The sequence below is a fragment of the Brassica napus genome, chromosome C9 (assembly GCF_020379485.1).
Source record: "Brassica napus cultivar Da-Ae chromosome C9, Da-Ae, whole genome shotgun sequence".
NCBI lineage: Eukaryota > Viridiplantae > Streptophyta > Magnoliopsida > Brassicales > Brassicaceae > Brassica > Brassica napus.
Window position 1 is genome coordinate 54021719 of NC_063452.1, and position 24676 is coordinate 54046394.

Sequence of the window (24676 nt, forward strand, 5' to 3'; positions counted from 1 at the left end):
AAAATAATTTTATGTGTGTTTTGTATAATCGTATTTTATATTTTACTTTTTCAGAATAAATATTTTAATATTAATAATGTTTTTCATTTTATTAATTTGAAAATCAAAAACAAAAAAAATAAAAAACCAAAATCTAAAACAACCATTCATATTTTTCGAAAAACTAAAATCTACTGCAAAATAAAAAACCAAAAACTAAAATCTAAAAATCAAAATCCAAAATCCAAAAACTAAAATCTAAAAACCAATGAAACAATCATTATTTTTTTTTGTATGTTGCCGACTTCTTTTGATAATGTAAATATTAAAATATAAAATATTAGAGTTTTAAGTATACTTGACCAAAACATGTTATCCCCAGATCCGCGGCGCATGTTAGGCACAGGTATGGGGCGCAATTTATCACCAAGCAAAGAAGAAACAAAACAAACAAGAAACAAAAGAGAAAAAAAATCGAGGGGAGCATCTTCTTCGTTATCCTAATTTCCTAAAAACCTAACCTTTGTCGTACCTCGATCCTCTCTCTCTCGTCTATCACCAACACTGTCGCCAACACAAAAAGGTCTCTCAGAGTTTTCTCAATTCAAATCCGTGGCTCGACCCAAGTTTTTGATTCTCTTCAATTTCATTAGTATTGATATGGTGTTCTTTTGCGATTGCGATTCTTAGGTCATTGTGTTTCAATGAGCTCACTTAATTTGGGGGAATTGGGTTCCTTCATAATAGATGCATTTATGGCGTTATCATTATCTCTCTACAGAATCTTTAGATTAAAAAAAAAAAAAAAGAAATGTTCGCCTGTTGTATCTTAGGTAGCTCAGCTCAGCGTTGACTTGTTTGTTGTTGTTGCAGGTAGAATGAAAGGCTTCATAGACTGGGTTTTCGATCTATCCAACTCCATGGCATCCTCATCTAGACCCCTTTTGGGGAGTGCCCCTTTCTCCCGAGACCATGAAGCACACGATTCCCAGTGTATGATATCCTCTCTCTCTTTCCTTCAATTTTCTATTAGTCTCCTGAAAAAAATAAATGATTGTTGCAGCTGACTTTTTTTGGGTTTATATTTTTCAATGGGTTCAACATTATGGGATGTGTGTGGACTTACTGTTACGGTGTTACCTCTTTAACTTATCTACTTGGCCTCTTCTTATGCACTATGGCCATATCCTCTTTGTACCCTTCACTGTTTTTTTTCTTCTATTATCAACTGCCACTTTCTGTTGTCTACTTTAATTTGGTCTAAATTGCTTCCAAAGATTTTATGGCTTTATAGAATCGAATTAACTTTGCTTTTTGATACTCTACCCAATTTGCTTAGACTGATACATTGTTGATTATTTGATTCTTCCCAAAAGTTTCTGTTCTTGCTGTTTATTTGTATGTTCCCTTTGACTGAATGACTAATAGTCTCTTTTTTTTTTTTTTTTTTTAGCTCAAGACCCTGCTTTACCAGAACCAGTGGCACGCTCTGAACCACCATGTTCGACCAGCGGCGATGTAGAAACTCATCCTCCCATCTCTCAGCAGCAAACTCCACTAGAAAGCTTGCACCAGTCTAGTCTTGATCTTAACGACAAGAAACACAACCCACTAGCAAAGATCGGTGACCTCCAAGTACAGTTCTTACGCCTCGTTCAAAGATTCGGACAGTCACAGAACAACATCCTAGTCTCCAAGGTTCTATACCGAGTATACCTCGCGATGCTGATACGAGCCGAGGAGTCAGAACTGAAAACAGTCAAACTTAAGCAAGACAAAGCCAAAACTCTAGCGAAGGAGCAAGAATCGTCCGGCGTACCGGAACTTGATTTCTCTATTCGAATCCTAGTCTTGGGGAAAACAGGCGTTGGCAAGAGCGCGACCATAAACTCTATCTTCGGCCAGTCCAAAAGCGAAACCGATGCTTTCCAACCCGCCACGGATCGCATAGAAGAGGTTAACGGAACCGTTAACGGAGTTAAAGTAACGTTTATCGACACCCCTGGCTTACACCAACCTTCACCTTCCAGCGCAAGGAAAAACAGAAAGACTCTGCTGTCTATCAAGAGATACGTCAAGAAGCGTCCGCCTGATGTGGTTCTCTACTTGGACCGCCTTGACACGATCGACTTGCGATACAGTGATTACCCTCTCCTGAGCCTTATAACTGAAACCTTGGGTGCAGCGTTATGGCTTAACACGATTCTTGTAATGACGCATTCTTCAGTCGCTTCTGAAGGACGTAATATGAACTACGAGTCGTACGTTGGCCAGCGCATGGATGTGGTTCAGCACTATATACATCAGGCTGTGTCTGATACGAAGCTGGAGAACCCTGTGCTGTTAGTTGAGAATCATCCAAGCTGTAGAAAGAATCATGCCGGTGAGTGTGTTCTTCCGAATGGATTAGTGTGGAAGCCTCAGTTTATGTTTCTGTGCGTTTGTACCAAGGTTCTCGGCGATGTACAGTCTCTGCTGAGGTTTCGTGACAGCATTGGTTTGGGACAGGCGAGTGGTACACGAACAGCTTCTCTTCCTCATCTTCTTTCGGTTTTTCTGCGGCGGCGTTTATCGTCAGGTGGAGATGAAGCGGAGAGGGAGATAGACGAGCTTATGGATTCGGAGTTGGAGGAGGAGGAGGAGGATGAGTATGACCAGCTGCCTGCGATCCGGATCCTTGGGAAAACCCGGTTCGAGAAGCTGTCAAAGTCTCAGAAGAGAGAGTATCTCGATGAGCTTGATTACAGAGAAACTCTTTATCTCAAGAAACAGTTGAAGGAAGAATGTAGAAGACGAAAGGATGAAAAGCTTAATGAAGAGGAAGAGGAAAAGAGTGACCAAGCAGCTGTTCCGTTGCCGGAGATGGCTGGTCCAGACAGTTTTGATTCTGATTTTCCTTCACACAGATACCGATCCATTGCCTCTGGTGACCAGTGGCTTGTGAGACCTGTCTATGATCCTCAGGGATGGGATCACGATGTTGGGTTTGATGGAATAAACATTGAGACAGCTGTAAAAGTGAAAAAGAATCTGTTTGCTTCAGCTAACGGACAGGTGTGCAGAGATAAGCAACGCTTCACCATCCACTCCGAGACTAACGCAGCTTACACTACAGACTCTAAATTACAAACATTCTCCGTAGCTGCCGACGTCCAGTCATCAGGAGACGATCTTGTCTACACGTTTCACGGCGGCACGAAGCTTAAAACATTTAAGCACAACACAACAGATCTCGGAGTTGGTTTGACATCTTTTGGCGGGAAGTACTACTTAGCTGGAAAGATTGAGGATTCCTTGATGGTTGGGAAGAGGGTGAAGTTAACAGTAAACGCAGGTCAGATGAACGGTTCAGGGGGAACAGCACATGGAGGGAGCTTTGAAGCTTGTATCAGAGGGAGAGATTACCCGGTGAGAAACGAGCAGATCGGTGTGACGGTGACGGCTCTGTCTTTCAACAAAGAGCTAGTGTTGAACTGGGGGTTACAGACTCAGGTTAGACCAAGCCGGGACACGAACGTAGACGTTAGCGTAAACATGAACAACAGGAAAATGGGGAAGATAAACGTGAAACTCAACAGCTCCGAGCACTGGGAGATCGCGTTGATCTCAGCGTTTACGCTTTTCAAGGCGTTGATACGGAGGAAGAAAGCTGTTAGTGAAATAACAAACGAAAATGAGGAAGAGTTGTGAGTGTTCTTGTTCTCCTGGTTTCTCTTTAGGTAAAAAGAAAATGATATTTTGGACATATGAATAGATAACCCGACGATGTGTACAAGAGATGTAAGCGATGTTTTGAAGACAAAACAGGAATATCGCATGCACATTTGCTTCCATTGTTGTATGTAATAGTCTCGTTTTGTTGGTCCAGTACTCCAGTTCAGTGTCATGTTTATGTGGTTCGTTAGAATAACCTTTGGGCTCTCTCAAATATGTTGTCAAAAAGCTTTGGGAGTATTTAGCCGATTTTTAAAAAGAAAATCACTTTTTTTTGGGGGAAAGATTCATTAATATGTTTACAGAAACTATAAAAACAAATCATTATATAAAAATCTGCAATATATTATAAGAAAAAAACTAAAATGTGCAACTGATGATGCACTTATTTAAAAAAAAAAAAAAAGTTCAGAAAACATTTCCATAAATCAGAAAAATGGGAGTTGTTTGCTACGAAGGGCATAAGTTATTAGATGGACCAAGATAGTACGGGCCTATAGGGTTATACAGACTTACTCTTATTTATGACGGCCCAAAGTAATCATATGGGCCAAGTCGTAGAGGCCTTTTAACTCTAGGGTTTTCGTTTATTCAGCGCATCCTCTTTATAAATCAATTCTGCAAACCTCAGTACACCCTCCGCAGTTTTTTTTGTCTACAGAGAAAACCTAAGTTGCAACCATGGGTACGATCCTTCACTCCTCTCTCTATCTCTATCGGATGAAGCTCTCTCGATGGTTGAATCTAAAATGTAACTTTGATCTGTATTAGGTATTTCTCGTGACTCCATCCACAAGAGGCGTGCCACTGGAGGCAAGCAGAAGCAATGGAGGAAGAAGCGAAAGTAAGCTTTGATTTTTTTATTCTTTGCCTTGAAACATGTTTAACGAGGAATTGATGCTGTGTTCTGTTTATCTGTGTGTTTTGTTCTATTCGTTCTATTATCTTCTGTTCAAGCTGTGTTCTGTGTTAAAACTGTGTGTTGAACGAGGAAGTGATGCTGTCTTAATCGATTAGCTTCCATTTTCATATCTAGGTTAGGTAATGACATTTCATTAGTGTAACGCTTCAGTCTTTTCGAATTTGGACTACCAATCTCATGAACTATTGTGTTCTTCTGATCGCAGTATGAAATATATCCTTTAGTTCGCGAGTTACCATTTGCTTGTGTTTCTGTAATAGTGATTTGTTTGATTCATGTTGTTGTACCCACTTTGGTTTGTAATAATTTTGTTTCTTGGTTTATGAAGGTACGAGATGGGAAGACAGCCAGCTAACACCAAGCTGTCCAGCAACAAGACGGTCAGAAGAATCCGTGTCCGTGGAGGCAACGTCAAGTGGCGTGCATTGAGACTCGATACCGGTAACTACTCGTGGGGAAGTGAAGCTGTTACCCGCAAGACCAGAGTCCTTGACGTGGTCTACAATGCCTCCAACAACGAGCTTGTCCGTACCAAGACACTTGTTAAGAGCGCCATTGTTCAGGTCGACGCTGCTCCTTTCAAGCAGTGGTACTTGCAGCACTACGGTGTTGAGGTTGGTCGCAAGAAGAAGAATGCTGCTGCTTCTGCCGCCAAGAAGGAAGGAGAGGTGAGGATACTCTTTTTCTTTTGGTCGGTAGATTCCTTTAACCGGTTGTAGCAGTTGAATGAAGCTGATGATGCGTTTTGATATTGTAGGATGGCGAAGATGCTGCTCCAGCTGCTGCTGCACCTGAGGAGGTGAAGAAGAGCAACCATGTGCAGAGGAAGATTGAGAGCCGTCAAGAAGGTCGCACTCTTGATTCCCACATTGAGGACCAGTTTGCAAGTGGACGGTTGTTGGCCTGCATCTCCTCAAGGCCCGGCCAATGTGGTCGTGCTGATGGGTAATCTTCTTCTTATCCCATTGGTCCATTTTGTATTTGTGTTGAAATCTCCTGTATTCATTTATGTTGATTGTGTTTGTAAATGTTGTGCAGATACATTCTTGAAGGCAAAGAGCTTGAGTTCTACCAGAAGAAAATTCAGAAGAAGAAGGGCAAGGGTGCCGCTTAAAGCTCGTTGTCTGCTTGAAAGCTTTATGTTTTTTTCATGAAACATGTTTGAGTTTTCAGTTTAGTGTCTGAGAAGCCTATGTTTTGGATTTAGCTTTGCTATATGGTATTTCATAAACTCCCGTCGTTACAATGTGATTTGTCTCGTAATTTTTGTTTAATTTAAAAACGTCTTTGATGAAAATTTGATCACTGTGGCATAAAATCGGTTTTGTTTGTGTATCCTCCATTTTCACCAAGGAGCAATAACCGTGAAGCAAAATGCCAATGAAACAGAAATGAAACATCGACGTACTATATTATTATTGCATCTGTATCTTTCAAGCAAAGACGGAAAGTATTTCACTGATTCATTTCCCTTAAATATATTTCTTTTATCATTCTGCCAGCGATGAGCATTTTGCTAAGCAAGGAATCATATAATTGCCTCTCGTAGACAACAGACATGGATCATATAATTGCCTCTCTTTATTTTTTGTCGTCATGTTTACGCTCGAGGAAGTGGTAATCCGAAGAACCTTTCCACCTGTCTCTTGTCTGACTTACATGAGCGAACGTAACGCCGTCAACACGAGCCTAATTAGCAAGAGAGGTCAGCTCGGATGTAACAGTTTCCAGATATATTAGCAGTGACGAAATCTACTGGGCTCTATATATTTGCTTTGCATCATTTGACATATGACTCCCAAGACCATCTTCAACACTTGAAACCTTTGTAACGACGGTGTTGATAAATTGAGTTAATCTATGTGGCATCAACACCCATTGCAAAATCTCAACCGTTTAAACTTCTTTTTTTTTTGCTCAGCGCTGCCACGTGTCGTTTTCTGATTGGTTGCGCAGATTTTTTTGTTTTTTATCTTCACCCAATAATTCAAATCAATACAAATTATATAAAAATTCATGATTTTTTTTCATCTACAAATAAAGACTCGTCTCATTTCATTTGGAAACAGAGAAAATGTCTTTTCTTTATAATCAACTAATTTAGAATTTTTTTCCTTTTTTTTTTGTTAAATGGATCCTAATATTAATCATTTTAAAAAGTAATCTAAGTATAATAATTCAAAATAAATATTATTAAAAGTTATGTTATTTTAGTTTTTAAGTTAATTATTAATATGTAATTATTATGTTGTAAAAAACAAAAATATGAATTAAAAGTTGTGGAGTAGAATATTGAATTTTTTAAAATAAACCATTGTAGAGGTTTAAAATAAAGTGAGTGTCGAATAAATTAGGTGGAAGAGAGAAGATGATGTGAAATGTTAAAATGAGAAAATAAAGGTGTTGAAAATGAGGAGAGTGTTGAAACCATTTTACATAGTCTAACAAATAACAAATAACAAATGAAACCATTCTAAAAACTATGCTTTGGTTCTTTGTTAAATGACTCAGATCCATCATCGCATATTCTGATCTATGATGCTATAAATATGACTGTAAACCAAATATCTTTTACTTTTATACCAGTCCGATTTAAAATGAATCCATATGGAAACACAGGAATAGAAAAAAATACTCGTCAATTGTCACCTAATTAAAAAAAAGAATATTCTTTTTTTTTTGACCAAATAAACCAGTATATACCTCCTGTCTTCAATCATTTTTAAAAAATTTTAAGAAAGATATTTTTCATTTGACAATTTTCTTTCACTATTAAAAAGGGACCAACACTAAAAATAAAGCGTATAACAATAAAAAAAGAGAAAGGTTATTAGGAGCAGAGTTTTGAGCCGTTCGAAGCGGATGCGTGTCCTATGACTCGTCACTACAGCCTGACTAGTTTTGTCGTCTTTCCCATCAAAAAAGCAATAATAACCAAACGTACGAGATAACCAACGCACATATATTACCAAAATCCCAATTCCATCCATCCATCACACACCATCTTCTTCTTCGATGGCCGGAAACGATTGGGTGAACAGTTACCTGGAGGCGATTCTCGACGTGGGCCAGCCTCTCGACGACGCTCGACCTTCGCTTCTCCTCAGGGAGAGAGGGAGATTCACTCCCAGCCGTTACTTCGTTGAGGAAGTCATCACTGGTTACGATGAGACTGATCTTCACAGATCTTGGGTCAAGGTAACGCAACGCAACGCACCTCTCTGTTTTTCTTTATTTATATATGCAATCGTGTGAGAGTGATGATCTTCGTGTTTTTTTAAAAAAAATAAAAAAAAATAGGCGGTTGCAACGAGGAGTCCACAAGAGAGGAACACGAGGTTGGAGAATATGTGTTGGAGGATCTGGAATCTCGCTCGTCAAAAGAAGCAGGTTTCTTTTTATTGCTTCTTTCTACTTTGGATGCCTATTTTAACTGAGACTGAGATTTGACTGTTCTATTCAAAGGTCCCTAACTTTTTTCTAAAAAAGTTGATTTGATTTTTTTTTTTTTTAATTTTCTGGAGAATAATTTTAGTAATTGACTGAGTCAGACTTTGATCTCAAAGTTGTTTTGACTCTCAAGTCAATGTTTTTGTTTTGTGTATTCTGGTGTACTCTCTGTTTTCAAGTTTCAACCTTTTCAATGTCTTCCTTTTTTTTTGCAACTGGATTTAAAAAAAAAATAATTATAATAAAAAAATGAGGGATCGTTGAACTATGAATATAGCCTTTGAACTTTTTGATTGATCTTGTACTTTGTGCTTATGATTTTCCTCCATGGGATAGGTCAGTTCTGCACTTGGAACAATTAACATTATTTAAAGTAGTGCCAACTCATGCTTTTATGTTTGTGCAGCATGAGGAAAAGGAGGCGCAGAGGCTGGCTAAGCGCCGTCTTGAGCGTGAGAGAGGTCGCAGGGAGGCAACAGCTGACATGTCCGAGGAGTTTTCTGAGGGAGAGAAAGTAGATCTCCTCAGTGATGTCTCTACTCATGGCACCAAATCCAGGTTGCCTCGGATTAATTCTGCTGAGTCCATGGAGATTTGGGCTAACCAGCAGAAGGGAAACAAGCTGTATCTTGTTTTGATAAGGTTTGTGCTCAAAAATAGCCTTTGCTTTCCCCTATTTACTTTCTTGCTTGGAAAACTCAATAGTTTCACCTTCTAGCAACATGTTTACTAGCAAATGATCTCTGCTAATTGAGAATTTGTAAGCACAGTGGAAAGTTTTTGGAGTGTTCTTGTTTGATTGTTGTTTAAACATTCAGTATTTATGCAGTCTTCATGGTCTCATACGTGGTGAGAACATGGAGCTCGGCCGTGATTCTGATACCGGTGGCCAGGTAATGATACGGAAAATTTGAGTGATCGCAATGCGGTATAATGGGTAGGCTAGTAGTCCTCCTCACTTTGCTTCTTACGTTACAGGTTAAGTACGTTGTGGAACTTGCACGGGCTTTGGGATCAATGCCAGGAGTTTATAGAGTCGACTTGCTCACCAGACAAGTGTCTTCACCAGATGTTGACTGGAGTTATGGCGAGCCCACGGAGATGCTGACTCCTAGAGATTCTGAAGATTATTCGGATGAGATGGGAGAGAGTAGCGGTGCTTATATTGTGAGGATACCATTTGGTCCAAAGGATAAGTATATCCCGAAGGAACTCCTATGGCCTCACATTGCTGAGTTTGTTGATGGTGCCATGAACCACATCATGCAGATGTCCAGTGTTCTCGGTGAACAAGTCCGTGGTGGGAAGCCTATCTGGCCTTCTGCCATCCATGGACACTACGCTGATGCTGGTGACGCTGCTGCTTTGCTATCAGGTGCACTGAACGTGCCTATGATTCTTACTGGCCACTCACTCGGTCGAGATAAGTTGGAGCAGCTTTTGAAACAAGGCCGCCTTTCTAAAGAAGAAATAAATTCGACTTACAAGATTATGCGTCGAATAGAGGGTGAGGAGTTATCTCTTGATGTTTCTGAAATGGTGATAACTAGCACGCGGCAGGAGATTGATGAGCAATGGAGGTTGTATGATGGTTTTGACCCCATATTGGAGCGTAAACTGCGAGCAAGGATCAAGCGGAATGTGAGCTGCTATGGACGGTTCATGCCTCGCATGGTTGTAAGTTACTTACGCCTTAGCTATTCTCTTGATCTTCAGTGTTCAACACTGCCAGAAATATATGCTTTTAAAGGTTAGATTTTAGTGCTAAGAATTAGGAGGCCTTGGCTAGCAACAAACTATTGGTTAATATAGTTAATACTCTAATTTTCTTGTAAGAGAATCATGCTTATCTATTATCTATAAATGTCAGTTTTAATGTTTGTATTACATTCGAGTGTTTCTAGGATGTTGGCGAAAAATAATGTCTTAAGGTGGGAGAATGATCTTTCTTTGCCTTGTTAGAATGGTTGCGTGGTCTTCTGTAGTATCATAAAAAAATGATTCCTGTTTATTTATTTTTTGCTTCAGAAAATTCCACCTGGGATGGAGTTCAATCATATTGTCCCACATGATGGTGATATGGAAGATCCAGATGGGAATGAGGAACATCCAACTTCTCGAGATCCACCAATATGGGCTGAGGTTCTTACTTGAATATAACATCTACTTGTTCTCAATATCTTTCTGTCAAGCAGTTTACTCGACCTCCATATTCTATATGTGATGCAGATAATGCGTTTCTTTTCAAATTCCCGAAAGCCTATGATACTTGCCCTTGCGAGGCCCGACCCAAAAAAGAACATCACGACGTTAGTGAAGGCATTTGGAGAATGTCGTCCACTGAGAGACCTTGCTAACCTGGTATGTAAATGTCGTACAGGGACTTTTGTTTAGGTTTTTCTCTTTAACACTTTGGTTGTTTACTTTATGTTTCTGTTTTGATCACCATTTTGTTCTACTCATCTTCCATATCTCTGGTTTGCAGGCTCTTATTATGGGTAACCGTGATGGGATTGATGAAATGTCGAGCACGAGTTCTTCTGTTCTGCTTTCTGTTCTGAAGCTAATTGACAAGTATGATCTCTACGGCCAAGTTGCGTACCCTAAACATCACAAACAGTCAGATGTTCCAGACATATATCGCCTAGCTGCAAAGTCTAAGGTACTCTTGGCAGTTCATTATAAGTTATAACTATGTCATCCTACTTTATTCAAGATCATTAGATGTATTGTCGTCTTTAGTTTCTTGCGCTGTTCACCATTAAAACAATGCCTCCAACACTTGATCTGTCAGTTATTGCTAACTGCTGTATATTATGATGCTTTCACATGTTTGATCCCAACGGTTCGACACTACTTAGGATGCTTCTTTAGATTCTTCTCTTTAGTAGATTTATTCTGTGCATGGACTCTTTGCAGGGTGTTTTCATCAATCCAGCTTTCATTGAACCATTTGGACTTACTCTGATTGAGGTATTTTTTTCCTTATTCCACGGTCAAATGTGATTGTTTCATGACCCATTCTTGTAATAAAATGTGTTTATTTTTTTCCTTCTAGGCTGCAGCCCATGGTTTGCCGATGGTAGCTACAAAAAATGGTGGTCCTGTTGATATACACCGGGTATGTATATTCTTACTATAAAACGCTCAAGACTATTACATACCTTCTTGTTTTTTATAATATATAACCTTGGAGATTTTCTTCTAGGTTCTAGACAATGGTCTCCTTGTGGATCCTCATGATCAGCAATCCATTTCTGAAGCTCTTCTTAAGCTTGTTGCTGATAAGCAGCTGTGGGCAAAGTGTAGGCAAAACGGGCTGAAGAACATTCACCAATTCTCTTGGCCAGAGCATTGCAAAACTTATCTATCTCGCATAACCAGCTTCAAGCCAAGACACCCCCAATGGCAAAGTGATGACACCGGTGATAATTCAGAGCCTGAGTCACCCAGTGATTCTCTGAGAGACATACAGGACATATCTTTGAACTTGAGGTTTTCATTTGACGGTGGAAGTGGCAACGACGGTTCCATGAATCAAGAAGTGAGCTCCATGGACAGGAAGAGCAAAATCGAAGCTGCCGTTCTAAACTGGTCTAAAGGCAAAGACAGTCGCAAAATGGGATCACTGGAGAAGTCAGAGGTCAACTCCGGAAAGTTCCCAGCGGTTCGGAGGAGGAAGTTTATTGTGGTGATTGCTCTTGATTTTGATGGGGAAAGAGACACGCTAGAGGCTACAAGAAGGATTCAAGAGGCAGTTGAGAAGGAAAGAGCCGAAGGAACCGTTGGGTTCATATTGTCAACGTCTCTAACAATCTCTGAGATACAATCTTTCTTGGTCTCAGGGGGTTTAAACCCTAATGACTTCGACGCCTTCGTATGCAACAGCGGGAGCGATCTCTACTACACATCTGTCAACTCGGAAGATGGTCCTTTCGTTGTTGACTTCTACTACCACTCCCACGTTGAATATCGCTGGGGTGGTGAAGGGCTGAGGAAGACTTTGATCCGTTGGGCGTCTTCTGTTAACGAGAAAAAATCTGAGAATGACGAGCAGATTGTCACTCTTGCTGAACATCTTTCGACTGACTACTGCTACACCTTTGCTGTCAAAAAGCCTGCAGCGGTAAAGTTTAAATCAGGCGCACCATTATTAAGAAATCTTCTTAGCTCTGTGTTATAAGTTGGTTTGTTTTTGTTTTTTTATTCTCAGGTGCCTCCGGTGAGAGAGCTCCGTAAGCTGCTGAGGATCCAGGCCCTGCGTTGTCATGTCGTTTATAGTCAGAACGGTACTCGAATAAACGTGATACCTGTGCTGGCTTCTCGTATACAAGCCCTAAGGTACGTACAAAACTTGTGGGACAAGTAAGTAACTTTCTAGAGCATTGTTCTTACGAATGTGTTGCGGTGAACCAGGTACTTGTTCGTTCGGTGGGGCATTGACATGGCGAAGATGGTGGTGTTCGTGGGAGAATCAGGTGACACAGATTACGAAGGATTGCTCGGAGGACTTCACAAGAGCGTTGTTCTAGAGGGGGTATCGTGCAGCGCAAGCAACGCCTTGCACGCTAACAGGAGCTATCCACTCACTGATGTGATCTCTTTAGAGAGCAACAACGTGGTCCACGCACGCGTGGACTCGGATGTACGTGATGCCCTGAAGAAACTAGAGCTGCTCGAAGACTGAAACGCATCTCCAGTCGTTTATGGTTTGGTACCAAATGCGAACTACTATCTATTTTCTTAGACCACATGGTTTGGTTTGTTTTTTTGTTTCTTTGTAACTTTGGTCGTACATAAGCTGCCGGAAATACCGAACTCTTCATATTTGTTGTCTTTTTGACACCCACCGGGTCTACTTAATTTGTGCAACATGTATTGTAATAATAAAAAGAAAAGAAGAGATTCCGGTGTTTAAATGTTATTAACAGATAAATGAAATATAAAAAACCATTCCTTCAGGTTTTTCACCAGGCAAGCACATGGTAGTTATCCTAAATAAAAGCTTTGTAAAGATGTTGAGCTAGTAGTCTTTGAAAAGCTGTCATTGTCTTCTCAAATATATTTAACAAAGACAAGCTACCTTTTAACAAGTATTTTATAAAATCGAGTTTTTCCAGTAAATATGGACACGTACGTAGAGACTCGAGTCAAGGCGTACCTGAATTGGTTTTGTAGGGGTGCTTCAGGGGTGAACTTTTTTGGGAAACTTAGACGGCCGACTAGACGTTCCTTGTTAATTTTTTTTCCCAAAAAGGCTTCAACAAAAATAAATCTTTAAAGACTATTATTATGAGCAGTAACCTTGCCTCTTGATCAGTATTCTTTTTTTCTTTGGTAAAACCTGTTGACTAGTATTATTTGATTTTAGATGATTATGTTATAGTAAGAGACATAGTTGATTGAAACAACAAATTATCACTTTAAACCGAAAATGAAAAGAGAGATTTTTCACAGGTTGATCAAAATGTTTTCCAATCTTTATTTATTTCTTCTTTTAATATACAAATTATGATTTTTTTTTATTTGAGGAAGAAATAGCATAGCCCTTTTTTTATTCTGTATATAGCGAATTTTTTATAAGAATACATTGGCTCAAATTCTAAATCTATTCTGGAGTTACTTTATTTTTATAAAATAATAAAATTATAAATAGTCTAAAATCATATTATTTTTACTTAAGGATGTGATTTTTGTATGTTAACACGAGACTTAATAAAACAACGTTTAATTATTCACAGTATTTATGCCGAGCTACTGAGACAAAAAATGTGAAAAACATATAGGTTACAACATTTTTTATATAAAACATGATTTTTTCTTTAAAATAATATGCTATACATCAAGAAAATGTAAGCTACATAAACAGCACGCAATATAAATACACTACATGTTACAAAGTTTATAGTTCCTTGTATTTAAACATTTTCGTCTAGTTATAACAATTCTTTAGTTATTTTTGAAATAATTTATATTTTATGATTTTTATTAGTTTCTTAGAGAATTTTAACTCATAACCATTTTTTATCTTTAGTAGAGAAAAATTTACTTCAATTCATCTCTGTTTCTTTCTTAAAAGTAGGTATTGTTATTTTCTATATTTAGTGAAAGAAATAACACTCCTCTATTATAAATGTATTTTTAATTTTGTGAATGATCTCTTTAATTTCAAGTTTTTTATGATTATAATTAAAATAAATACTTTTAAGAAATATATTTTTTGCATCTTTTTATTTACGTAATAATCATTTAATATAATTGTTTAGTTTTGGGAGAATCATAATTTTATGAAATATTGCAAAAATGAAATAAATTAAATAAATGGGGTCGATTTTGTTTATGCTGACGACAATAAGTAAATAAATAAATGGGTTAGTTTTCATCTTTAATAAATAAAATATATTAGTACTAAAACAAAAGAAAAATTAAAAATATTTTAGAGGAAAAAATCAAAGAACACATTGGAGACACTTTATTAGACCATTTCTATTTCATTTCTACATTTTTCTATAAAATATATGAATTTTATTATAGAAATGAGATTTACTCCAATATATGCTTAAAGCAAGTTCGTCATTTTTTAAAAAATTGTCTCTAATATAGAAATAATGACAGCATTACTCTATATTTTCTCTTAAAACTAGAAGAATTATATTATTGTACATTAAAGAAATCTCATTTATATAATAGAATTCATCTGTTTCATATAAAAATATAGAGAATGATTAGAAAAATATAAATAGAATTTCCTTATTTTAGAAAAATAAAAAAAACACATTCGCGATGTCTAAAACCTTGTCATCTACTTTATAAAGTCTTGTTCCAGTTTTTATTAAAGCGTTTAAAAGGTGATCCATTCTAGTAGCAATTAACTGAAAATGACACTAAAACTTGTCGCAACAATTTTCATTAGAAAATGTAGAATCGTTTTTGCAACATGAACTTCCATTTTTTTTTCCAATTTTTATTGGTCATCTAGTAGTTATATTAATAAGAAGAACAAGACCACTACAAAGCCAGAAGAAGTCTGGAAGCCTAGATGACGGAGAACATAATCTTCTCAGAAACAAAGCCTTCACACAGGAAAACATAAGAAGTACAAGACTAAGCAAATGCCGAATCGTCTATTCTTAACAACACTTGAGTTATTTTTTGTGTCAAGATAATGGTAGCTGCATACAAGACTAAGCAAATGTAGCACACAATATAAATGAACGATATGTGGCAAAGTTTATAATTCCTTGTGTTTAGATATTTTTCGTCTATTCTTAACAACATTTGAGTTATTTTTCATATACGTATATACAATTATTTTTATAATTTTTATGAGCATCTCTAACTCATTAGTATATTCAACTTTAAAGATTATAATAGGAAACAAAATATTCCAACCCAATTTTTTTTCTTTCTAAAACATATTTTTTTTTATATATTTCTTCTATATTTGGAGAAAATAGGATTTGTTTCTATAATAGAGACATATTATTATTTTCAAAACGTTCCTTCAACTTTTAAGTTTTTTTTTTAAAATTATAATTAAAATAAATATTTTTTGTAGAAATACATTTTTGTATAAAAATAGAGTCACAATTTTTATTGACATACTAATTTTTTAAATAAATCTTTAGTTTAAATAATATCATAATTTTATGAAAGTCTTACAAAATCAAAATAAACGAATACATTTCAAATTTCATAAAAAATGTATTAGTTGTAAACTAATAATAGAATATATTAAATATATTTTTAGAGAATTAAAATTCATTGAAAACAAATATATCTCTATTAGACTTTTTCCAACCCAACTCTACATTTTTAAAAATTATAGAAACTCTACTACAGAGATTATAATTTTTCCAATGTGTGCTTATATATAATAAAGTTTATATATATATATATATATATTTCCATTATAATAGAAGAACTCTATTATATATATTTTATGTATAATTTGGAGCAAATATTATCTCTATAATATAATATATCTTTTTTAAAATGTGTATAAAAGGGATTAGAAAATATCTAACAAAATTTCTTTATTTCAAAAAAGATCGAATAAAAAATACACTGGAAAATATCTACAAGTTTGTCATCTACTTTATAAATTCTCGGTCTAACTCTTATCAAGGCATTTAAAAGTGATACATTCTAGTATCAACTAGCTGAAAACCTGAAAATGACATTAACTTGCTGCAACAATTTTCATTAGAAAATGTAGTATCGTTTTTGCAACGACTTCCATCTGCTCCTTTTTTTGTTCTAGTTAGAAATACTATAAAAATCAAGAACTAAAATGCTGCATGTATGTTTCTCTAATCATTATTTTGTTGCCGACTACTTAACACAAGAGCGAGACATTATCCTCAGCCAATTGAAAACTAAATTCTCTACTTATAATTGATTTTTTTTTCTCCAAATAGGTGAAACAGAAAGTAAGCTATGAAAATTAAATTATGTGCCGACTCGTAGACGATTGGTTCTTTAAAAAATGACTCAAAATTTCAAGTTAAACACAAAAATAACCAATGTTTTTTTTTTAAATTTTGTTTTATCCTATTCACCATAGAAGTTCTAGTTATTTACGAAAATGCCATTACTTTTTTCTTTTTCGAAAATAAGGCTTTTACCTTATCATCCTCATCTTCACCAAATATTTACAACTTTGCCATTGACATCAATACCTCAACTACCATGAACTATCAAATTGAGAGTGTTAATGCCCTAAAGTTTTGATTTTTTTCTCATCATTTCTCATTTCCTATCCACACAAACCACATATCTTACATTTTCTCTCAAAATTCATCAAAAAAACTAAAGATTTTGATTACAAATTATGTAAGGTTCATAACCTCACGATTCTTGGTGATTAATGAGTAGGTAGCTGTTGTGGTGAAGTTCTAGGTGATTGGAGAAACCACGCAAGTCATCTCACGAGTTCAAGGTATGAAATCGTGAACTACATTTTTTTTTCCAGATCTGTTCGATGAAGAAGACTTCTAAAGAAGTCTTCTGGTCAATGCACAGGTTAGTTTTGCAATTGACTTTTTGTGTGTTTTTAATAGAAGATTTCTAGGGAAATCTTCTAACTTTCCTTTGTAAACAAAAAATTTCGAAATTCCCAGTCTTCTCAGATGAACAGGTTACTTTTAAATTTGACCGAAGTTGGTCAGAAATTTGACTTATTGTACATGACTTCCTTAGAAATCTTACTGGAGAAAACTTCTACATAAGTCTTCTTAAAGTCTTCCCTAAGTCTTCTCATTGCCGGAAGATGTCTGTGTGGGTTACTTTTGCAATTGAAAAATAATACTAAAACATTTAATATCAATGAAAAAAACATTTAATAAAGAAGTCTTCTATAAAAGACTTTTTTAGAAGTCTTCTCGAGTTTAATTATGGGTTTTGATCAAACCTTTGCCCGCGAGAGAAGACTTCTAGAGAAGTCATCCGATGGAAGACTTCTAAAGAAGTCTTCTCTCGAAAGGTCAAATATAGTCAATTGTAAAAGTAAACCAGTAGACTTCTTGCGACATTGAGAAGACTTTCAGATGACTTAGGAAAGACTTCTTTTGAAGTATTCTCCAGGTAGACTTCTCTAGAAGTCTTCTACAAAAAGTCAAAATTCTGACTAACTTCAGTCAAATTCAAAAGTAACCTGTTTATCCGAGAAGACTTCTAAAGAAGTTTTCTCTGGGAATTTCGAAAAAAAAATCAATTTCAAAAATAAGTCAATATTTACAAAAGAAGACTTCCGAAGATGTCTTATGTAGACTAGACTTCTTAAGAAGTCTTCCTTCGTAAATTTGCAATTGCAAAAATGACCTAAATAGAAGGCTTCTTTTGAAGTCTACACAGAGTAGACTTCTTTTGAAGTCTTCCATGGATGACTTCAAAAGAAGTCTTCTACGTAAATATTTATTAAACTTCAAATTTATCCAAAATTAAAATGAATTTTTAATATCTTCTTGCTAATTCATGTTTATTAGTCAATATTGAGACTACTGAGTCGAATTTATAACTTAATTGGTGATAATTATGAAGTTACAAACATTGATATTTAATAATGTTTCTACCTAAATGGAGAAGTCTTCTATAAGTCTTCCTGATTGAAGACTTGTAGAAGACTTCATAAGAAGTCTTCTCTGGTGATTTTGTTTTTATTAAGTTGATGTTATGTGTTTGTGTTGTCTTCCTCATAAGATACAATTTTTAACTTCCATGAGATTTAAAATTTCAACTTTCACTTAAAATTCAATTTTGATCTTTTGTGAATTTGACTAAGGTTTCTTGAGAAGTCTTCTCTCTTAGTTTTAGCAAATTTTACTAAGTTTTTGTGTTGTTGTGTTTTGTTATGTGTGGGTAGAATGATTAAAATATTTTTTGGTATGTTGCATCAATAACTTTAATGAAGTCAAGTACTTTTGGCAAAACATGAACATATTTACCATTATTTTGATTAACATCTCTTAAAGTTTACAAAATAATTCACAACTAAAATATTACACATACAAATCATAAAAAGACCATAAACAAAAATATTACACAGCTAGATATTATTCCTCAACATAGATAAGCTTGGACTCCACTTCACATCATCTCTTTGTACCACTTTGGGGAGAAGACTTTGGAAGACTTTCTGAAGACTTTGTAAGACTTTCTGAAGACTTCGTGGAAAGTCTTCTAGCATAAAATACATTAGAAGATTTCCTAAGAAGTCTTCCGAGAGTCTTCCAAGAATTATCTCAGAAGTCTTCCAAAATCTGTCTCAGATCTGAAAAATCTGCATATTCAAAAGCATTCAAATGACTTCAAAATAGAGAAGACTTCAAAAATAAATTTTTAGATAATAAACAAAACAGTCACATTATGTTGGATCTATAATTTTTTTAGAATCTAATATATAAAACACACAAAATACATATCCAAAACTTATACCACTTTAGGCAGAAGAATTCGGAAGACTTCGTGGGAAGTCTTCTAGCATAAAATGCATTAGAAGACTTTCTAAGAAGGCTTCTGAGAAGTCTTCCGAGAGTCTTCTGAGAGTCTTCTGAGAAGTCTTTCAAAGTTTCTCAGATCTGGAAAAACCTGCAAATTCAAAAACATTCAAATGACTTCATTAAAGAAAAAAATTTCAAAAAATAAAAAAATTATGCTTACAAAATAAATAAAACAGTCACACTATGTTGAATCTATAGCTTTTTAGAATCTAACATATAAACACACACATAAATTCATATACAAAATTTAGAGATCTACCTCTGAAAGAGTGAAAGATGAGAATCATGTAATGAAAAACCTACAAAAAGAAGATAAATTAGTGAGAAGACATAAGAAAAAGTGAGAAATGAATATACAGTTTGGTGTTTTGATGTTCAAAGAGATTAGAGAGAGGTTGGAGAGTTTTAAAGTGTTAAACATTACATTTTTGTTGCAGTCATTTGAGAGGAAGAAAGAAAATGTGCAAATTTTCTTTATATATGGAGATAAAAATTCTAATTAGGTTAAATATTTTTGACACAGAAGACTTCTGGAAGACTTATGTAAGACTCATGAAAGACTTTGATTTAGGCGGAAAACCTAAATTATTCCAAAATTTAGGCGGGAACCCTAAATTTTACTTAAATTTAGGCGGGATGTGTCGGAAGACTTCTTTTTAAGTTTTCTGTGAGTCTTCTAAACCCTAAAATCAAATAACTATGCAAAAACACTTTTTAAACTTAAAAAAACTTAGAAAGTGTTTAAATCAAATTATTAGATAGCTACTAAACATATATAGGTCAATTTGGAAAAGGAAAAAAAAATGAAGATAAGATTTCAAATCTAACCCTAAAGATACCAACAATACTACCAATGGCTCATGAACCAGTCTACATTCACTCATCTATGTTGAAAATAATTCAATATCAGATAAACTAAATTTAGATCATTGAAAAATGTTTATTATTACATGATTTCAAATTTTAACCATGAAAATATTTTTTATAAAAAATTTAAATTATTTTTAAGATTAATTCATGAGAAGACTTTCTCTGGAAGACTTCTGGAAGACTTTCGGAAGACTTCTGGAAGACTTATGGAAGACTCCTGGAAGACTTTGATTTAGGCGGGAAACCTAAATTATTCCAAAATTAGGCAGAAACCATAAATTCTACTAAATTTAGGTGGGATGTGTCTGAAGACTTCTTTTTAAGTCTTATGTGAGTCTTCTAGACCCTAAAATCAATTAACTATACAAAAAACACTTTCAAACTTTTAAAAAAAAACTTAGAAAGTGTTTAAATCAAGTTATTAGATAGTTATTAAACATATATGAGTCAATTTTAAAAAGAAAAAAATGAAGATAAAATTTCAGAATCTAACCCTAAATATACATACAATACTATAAATACATACAATACTATGAAGGTAAGATTTCAGAATCTAACCCTAAATATACATACAATACTATAACATATGTTACCAAACCCTAAACCAATGACTCATGAGCCAATATACATTCACTCATCTATGTTGAAAATAATTCAATTTCAGATGAACTAAATTTACATCATTGAGAAATGTTTATTATTACATGATTTCAATTTTTTACCCATCAAAATATTTTTAATAAAATTATAAAATTATTTTTAAGATCTACTGAACGAGAAGACTTACAAAGAAGTCTTCTCTAACGGAGGGTTATAATGGTAAAATGGAATACATGTTTTTTGTTTTTTCATAAAAGGAGTGTTGTAATTTCACTAGACTTTTGAGTTAATTTTGCATTTGATTGAATTTGGAGTACACTTTTGTATTCAAAATCAAATTTTGAATCATTTTTGGCAAATTTCCCTTTGGGTAATTGCCAGTATCTCTTTTTTGAATCAGGTATTCTCTATTTATAATTGATTTTTTTTTCTCCAAATAGGTGAAACTCTTTGATCATCTCCTTGTTGACTGGATCGAGTTCAGTTTAATTGATGGGTTTTGTAAAAGTATGTAATTCACCTCTAACAAAAGAGTTCTATTTATAATGTAAAATTAAAAAAATATTTTTCTTATAAAAATATTATAAAATTCGAAAATGGGAAAGAGAAAACAATTATGAAAATAAGAATTTATTGATAACCTAACTAACAACTAAATGAAAACACAACACCAACTTCCACCGGCGTACTTTAGTTTCTTCTTTAAATGGTGCAGCTGTCTCTTTGCATTTCCCATCGTCCTTATTTCTCTCCCTCTCACTCATAAAAACTTAAATTCAATATTTTTAACATAGTTTCGATTGTAATACTTTTTCATTTATTTATATTTAGTTTCTCTATATCTCAGAGCTTCTCCATTGATCTCTGGATCATAAAACAAGTATTCTTGTCTTGAATAATCGTCACTAGAGTTCATATATGGAACAAGATGATCAGAAAGAACCAGAAACGGTGTCATGCGGCAACAGCAAGTGCAAGAGCAAGATTGCTCCCGGAGATGATCACGATGGAGACGAAAGCAGCGGTGCTAAGAAAAGAAAGAAGAAGAAGAAGAAGAAGCCGCAAAAGACAAGAAAACGACGAGAGCTAATGTCGTTTAGTGAGCTTCCGGAGTACATGAAGGATAACGAATATATATTGAATTATTACAGAGCTGAATGGTCTATTAGAGATGCTTTCTTCAGCGTCTTCAGTTTCCATAATGAGTCCCTCAACGTTTGGACGTTAGTATTATCTGTTTCAACAAAATTTATTCCATTTTCACTTTTATTTATTTGGTTTCTGATGTAGTGAATGTATTTTGTCTTGACAGGCATTTACTTGGTTTCATCTTATTTGTGGGACTAACCGTCGCCAACATTATGCATCACGATAAATTCTTCCCCGTGGTAAATGTCCTTTAATTATTCACAATGTCTATAATATACGTATATGTAACCAGATGTTCAGACCGAATTAATCCGAATATTCAACCACTTTATGAATTTTTCAAATGATTCAAGTGGGATGTATCTTGTAGAAATAGATGTGCCGAATTTTCTTTGATTAACTCTTTTTGGGTGGGTTCTTAGGATGGGATTTGCTCTTGATCAATGTTTCTTGTAATCAAACTTTGATGAACTTTTTAACGATATTTGATTCCTATAAAAAAATTGTCTTTGATTAACGTTCAACTATCTTGGTTTCTAATGATTAGAGTATTTCCAATGTAAAACTCATTTATTCATTTAGCAAAAAAAAAACTTATTTATTCCTATAAAATATAGTAAAACGAAATATTGAGTTATAGAATGCTCCAACTTTACTTCATTTCTTGTTTTATAATGGGGTAAGAGCATCTTCAACTCCACTCCATAATTTATTGCAAAATAGAGTGGAAAATAAAGCAATGAAGAAACAAAAAAAGTGATTCTTACGGAGTGATTTTTTATTTTTTGTTCATACACCATTTTCCACTCCATTTTTAAAGTAAATTATGGAGTGTGGATGGAGATGTCCTGATAGACCAAAAAGAAAGATATAGAGTAAATCCTATTATGAAATGAGAAATAAAATAGCGTTGTGATATTTTTACTTCGTACTCTATTTTACTCTATTTTAAAATAAAAATGGAATTGGGTTGAAGATGTCCTAACCAAGGATGTACTTATTCCATGATTTTGAATCTTTGATCATCTGATGAGTATGAATATAATATATTGGCTGTAATTTCTCTAGATATCAAATATGAACGTGAAATCAAAATGATAAATTAGGATACACCTTTGACACTGTTACATATACAAATTACAAATATACATATATTATATATTATATAACTATATTTTAAGAAATTCAAAATAATGTAGTTCTTAGATTAGAATTCAACTTAATGATAAGATATTTCGGAAAATATTAGAAATGAACTAGAGATCGATGTGAAACAGACAATGTAGACTATAACATGTTTTGATAATAAATTACAGCTTTAATAAGTTCGAAATTAAAATAAAAATTTAGTTCTTAAATGAGAGCTAATGATGTTATCAAATGTTGATGATTGTATAGGATGCAGTGAATCCAGGGAATGCAGCAAGATGGCCATTCTTCTTCTTCTTAGGAGGCTCAATGTTCTGCCTACTCTCGAGTAGCATTTGCCACCTCTTCTGCTGCCACTCCCATAACCTTAACATCTTCCTCCTCCGCATAGACTATGCCGGTATCACCGCCATGATCATCACTTCTTTCTTCCCACCAATCTACTACATCTTCCAATGCACTCCTCGTTGGTACTTTATCTACCTCGCGGCCATCACCTCTATGGGAATCTTCACGATCATCACACTCTTCACTCCATCACTTTCCTCTCCCAAGTACCGAGGTTTCCGGGCTTTGCTCTTTGCCTCCATGGGGCTCTTCGGGATCGTGCCAGCTATCCATGCGCTTGTGGTCAACTGGGGAAACCCGCAAAGGAACGTGACGCTCTTGTACGAGCTGGGTGTGGCAGTGTTTTATCTTGTTGGGACAGGGTTCTTCGTGGGTAGAGTGCCTGAGAGGCTTAAACCGGGTTGGTTTGATCGTGTGGGGCATAGTCATCAGATCTTCCATGTGTTTGTTTTGTTGGGTGCTTTGTCTCACTATGCAGCTGCTCTCTTGTTCTTGGACTGGCGTGACCATGTTGGTTGTTAAACATTTATATTCGTAATTATTTTGAAGATTAAAAACAAATTAGTTTGTTTGTATCATGTGGAAAAATGTAATAATTCCATTCGTTGTTTAAATTGAATTGTAATTTCATTTGTGCTGTTTTATTGACTGTGGTTTTCATAAATCAAATCTTTGCCATTGAAAAGTATTTACAATTATATTATTCTACCTGATTAGTTAATTTTATGATTTTTTTGTGAGCCAATTACATTACGATTAAGTTTTGGTTAAGCTTTTTCACACAATGAAAAAGTGTATATTATAAAGTCTATTTTACTTAATATAGTATAGAGTCTTCACCATGCACTTGGAGGATATTTAGTACCAAAATTTAATTCGATCACGCTAACATTTAAGTCCTCGCTTTCCTCCTTCGTAGCATTAGCATACTATGCTATGAACCAAACCCTTTTGAAGTTTCGGAAGCATATATTGTACTGGTCTCACAATGAGACACTTGGTGCAGACTGAGAGAAAGAAAATAAAAGTTGATTTTGAATTGATTTTGAATTCTCTCCTAAGATATCGCTCTAACTTCTCTCCACAAAAGTCTCCGACACTCAGTTTCTCTTTCCCGGCGGCCACTGCTTCGTCGCGGTCGCTAGTCCACCGTTTATTTTGTTATGTTCTTCTCCTCCGTCTTCTCCGTTTTTCTGCGGTTGAGGGAGTGGCCTTCGTGAGTTTCAGATCTGGTCGCTCCAAAAGTAGATCTAGGGTTTTGCGGCGGCTGTAGTGGCTTGAGGACGGCCCTCTTCCAGCGTCGTGGTCTTCCTCTTTCTGTCTAGGGGCTCCTGGTTAATTTTCCCGAGCTTCGCTAAGGCCGCTCCGAGTACTGTGGCGGGTGCAGCACTGTCTTGCTCCTCGTTGATTTCGTCTCCTCTGGCGTTGTCTGGTGTTGTACGAGGTTGCGTGTGGAGTTGGGGCTCTAGGTTTCACCAAATCCGGTAAGCTGAAT

The 24676-nt window shown here is 35.3% G+C and overlaps 4 protein-coding genes across 4 annotated transcripts; all 4 read left to right on the plus strand.

The window, feature by feature from the left end:
* The first annotated feature begins 356 nt into the window (after positions 1–356).
* LOC106439494 (translocase of chloroplast 90, chloroplastic) lies at positions 357–3846 on the plus strand. Its single transcript, XM_013880947.3, has 3 exons — positions 357–562; positions 853–972; positions 1433–3846. The coding sequence occupies exons 2-3, from the start codon at positions 858–860 to the stop codon at positions 3667–3669; spliced, it is 2352 nt and encodes a 783-aa protein (XP_013736401.2). The 5' UTR covers positions 357–562; positions 853–857; the 3' UTR covers positions 3670–3846.
* Positions 3847–4281: 435 nt separating this feature from the next.
* On the plus strand, positions 4282–5912 carry LOC106439493 (40S ribosomal protein S8-1). The gene is made up of 5 exons (XM_013880946.3): positions 4282–4378; positions 4465–4537; positions 4944–5283; positions 5373–5560; positions 5654–5912. The coding sequence occupies exons 1-5, from the start codon at positions 4375–4377 to the stop codon at positions 5727–5729; spliced, it is 681 nt and encodes a 226-aa protein (XP_013736400.1). The 5' UTR covers positions 4282–4374; the 3' UTR covers positions 5730–5912.
* Positions 5913–7418: 1506 nt separating this feature from the next.
* Positions 7419–13026, plus strand: LOC106439492 (sucrose-phosphate synthase 1). The gene is made up of 13 exons (XM_013880945.3): positions 7419–7813; positions 7916–8005; positions 8472–8707; positions 8895–8958; positions 9044–9742; positions 10094–10207; positions 10295–10426; positions 10551–10727; positions 10985–11038; positions 11124–11186; positions 11274–12191; positions 12279–12406; positions 12482–13026. The coding sequence occupies exons 1-13, from the start codon at positions 7631–7633 to the stop codon at positions 12750–12752; spliced, it is 3129 nt and encodes a 1042-aa protein (XP_013736399.1). The 5' UTR covers positions 7419–7630; the 3' UTR covers positions 12753–13026.
* Positions 13027–21248: 8222 nt separating this feature from the next.
* Positions 21249–23825, plus strand: LOC106439491 (heptahelical transmembrane protein 1-like). Its single transcript, XM_013880943.3, has 3 exons — positions 21249–21758; positions 21848–21923; positions 23083–23825. The coding sequence occupies exons 1-3, from the start codon at positions 21454–21456 to the stop codon at positions 23701–23703; spliced, it is 1002 nt and encodes a 333-aa protein (XP_013736397.2). The 5' UTR covers positions 21249–21453; the 3' UTR covers positions 23704–23825.
* Positions 23826–24676: the final 851 nt, after the last annotated feature.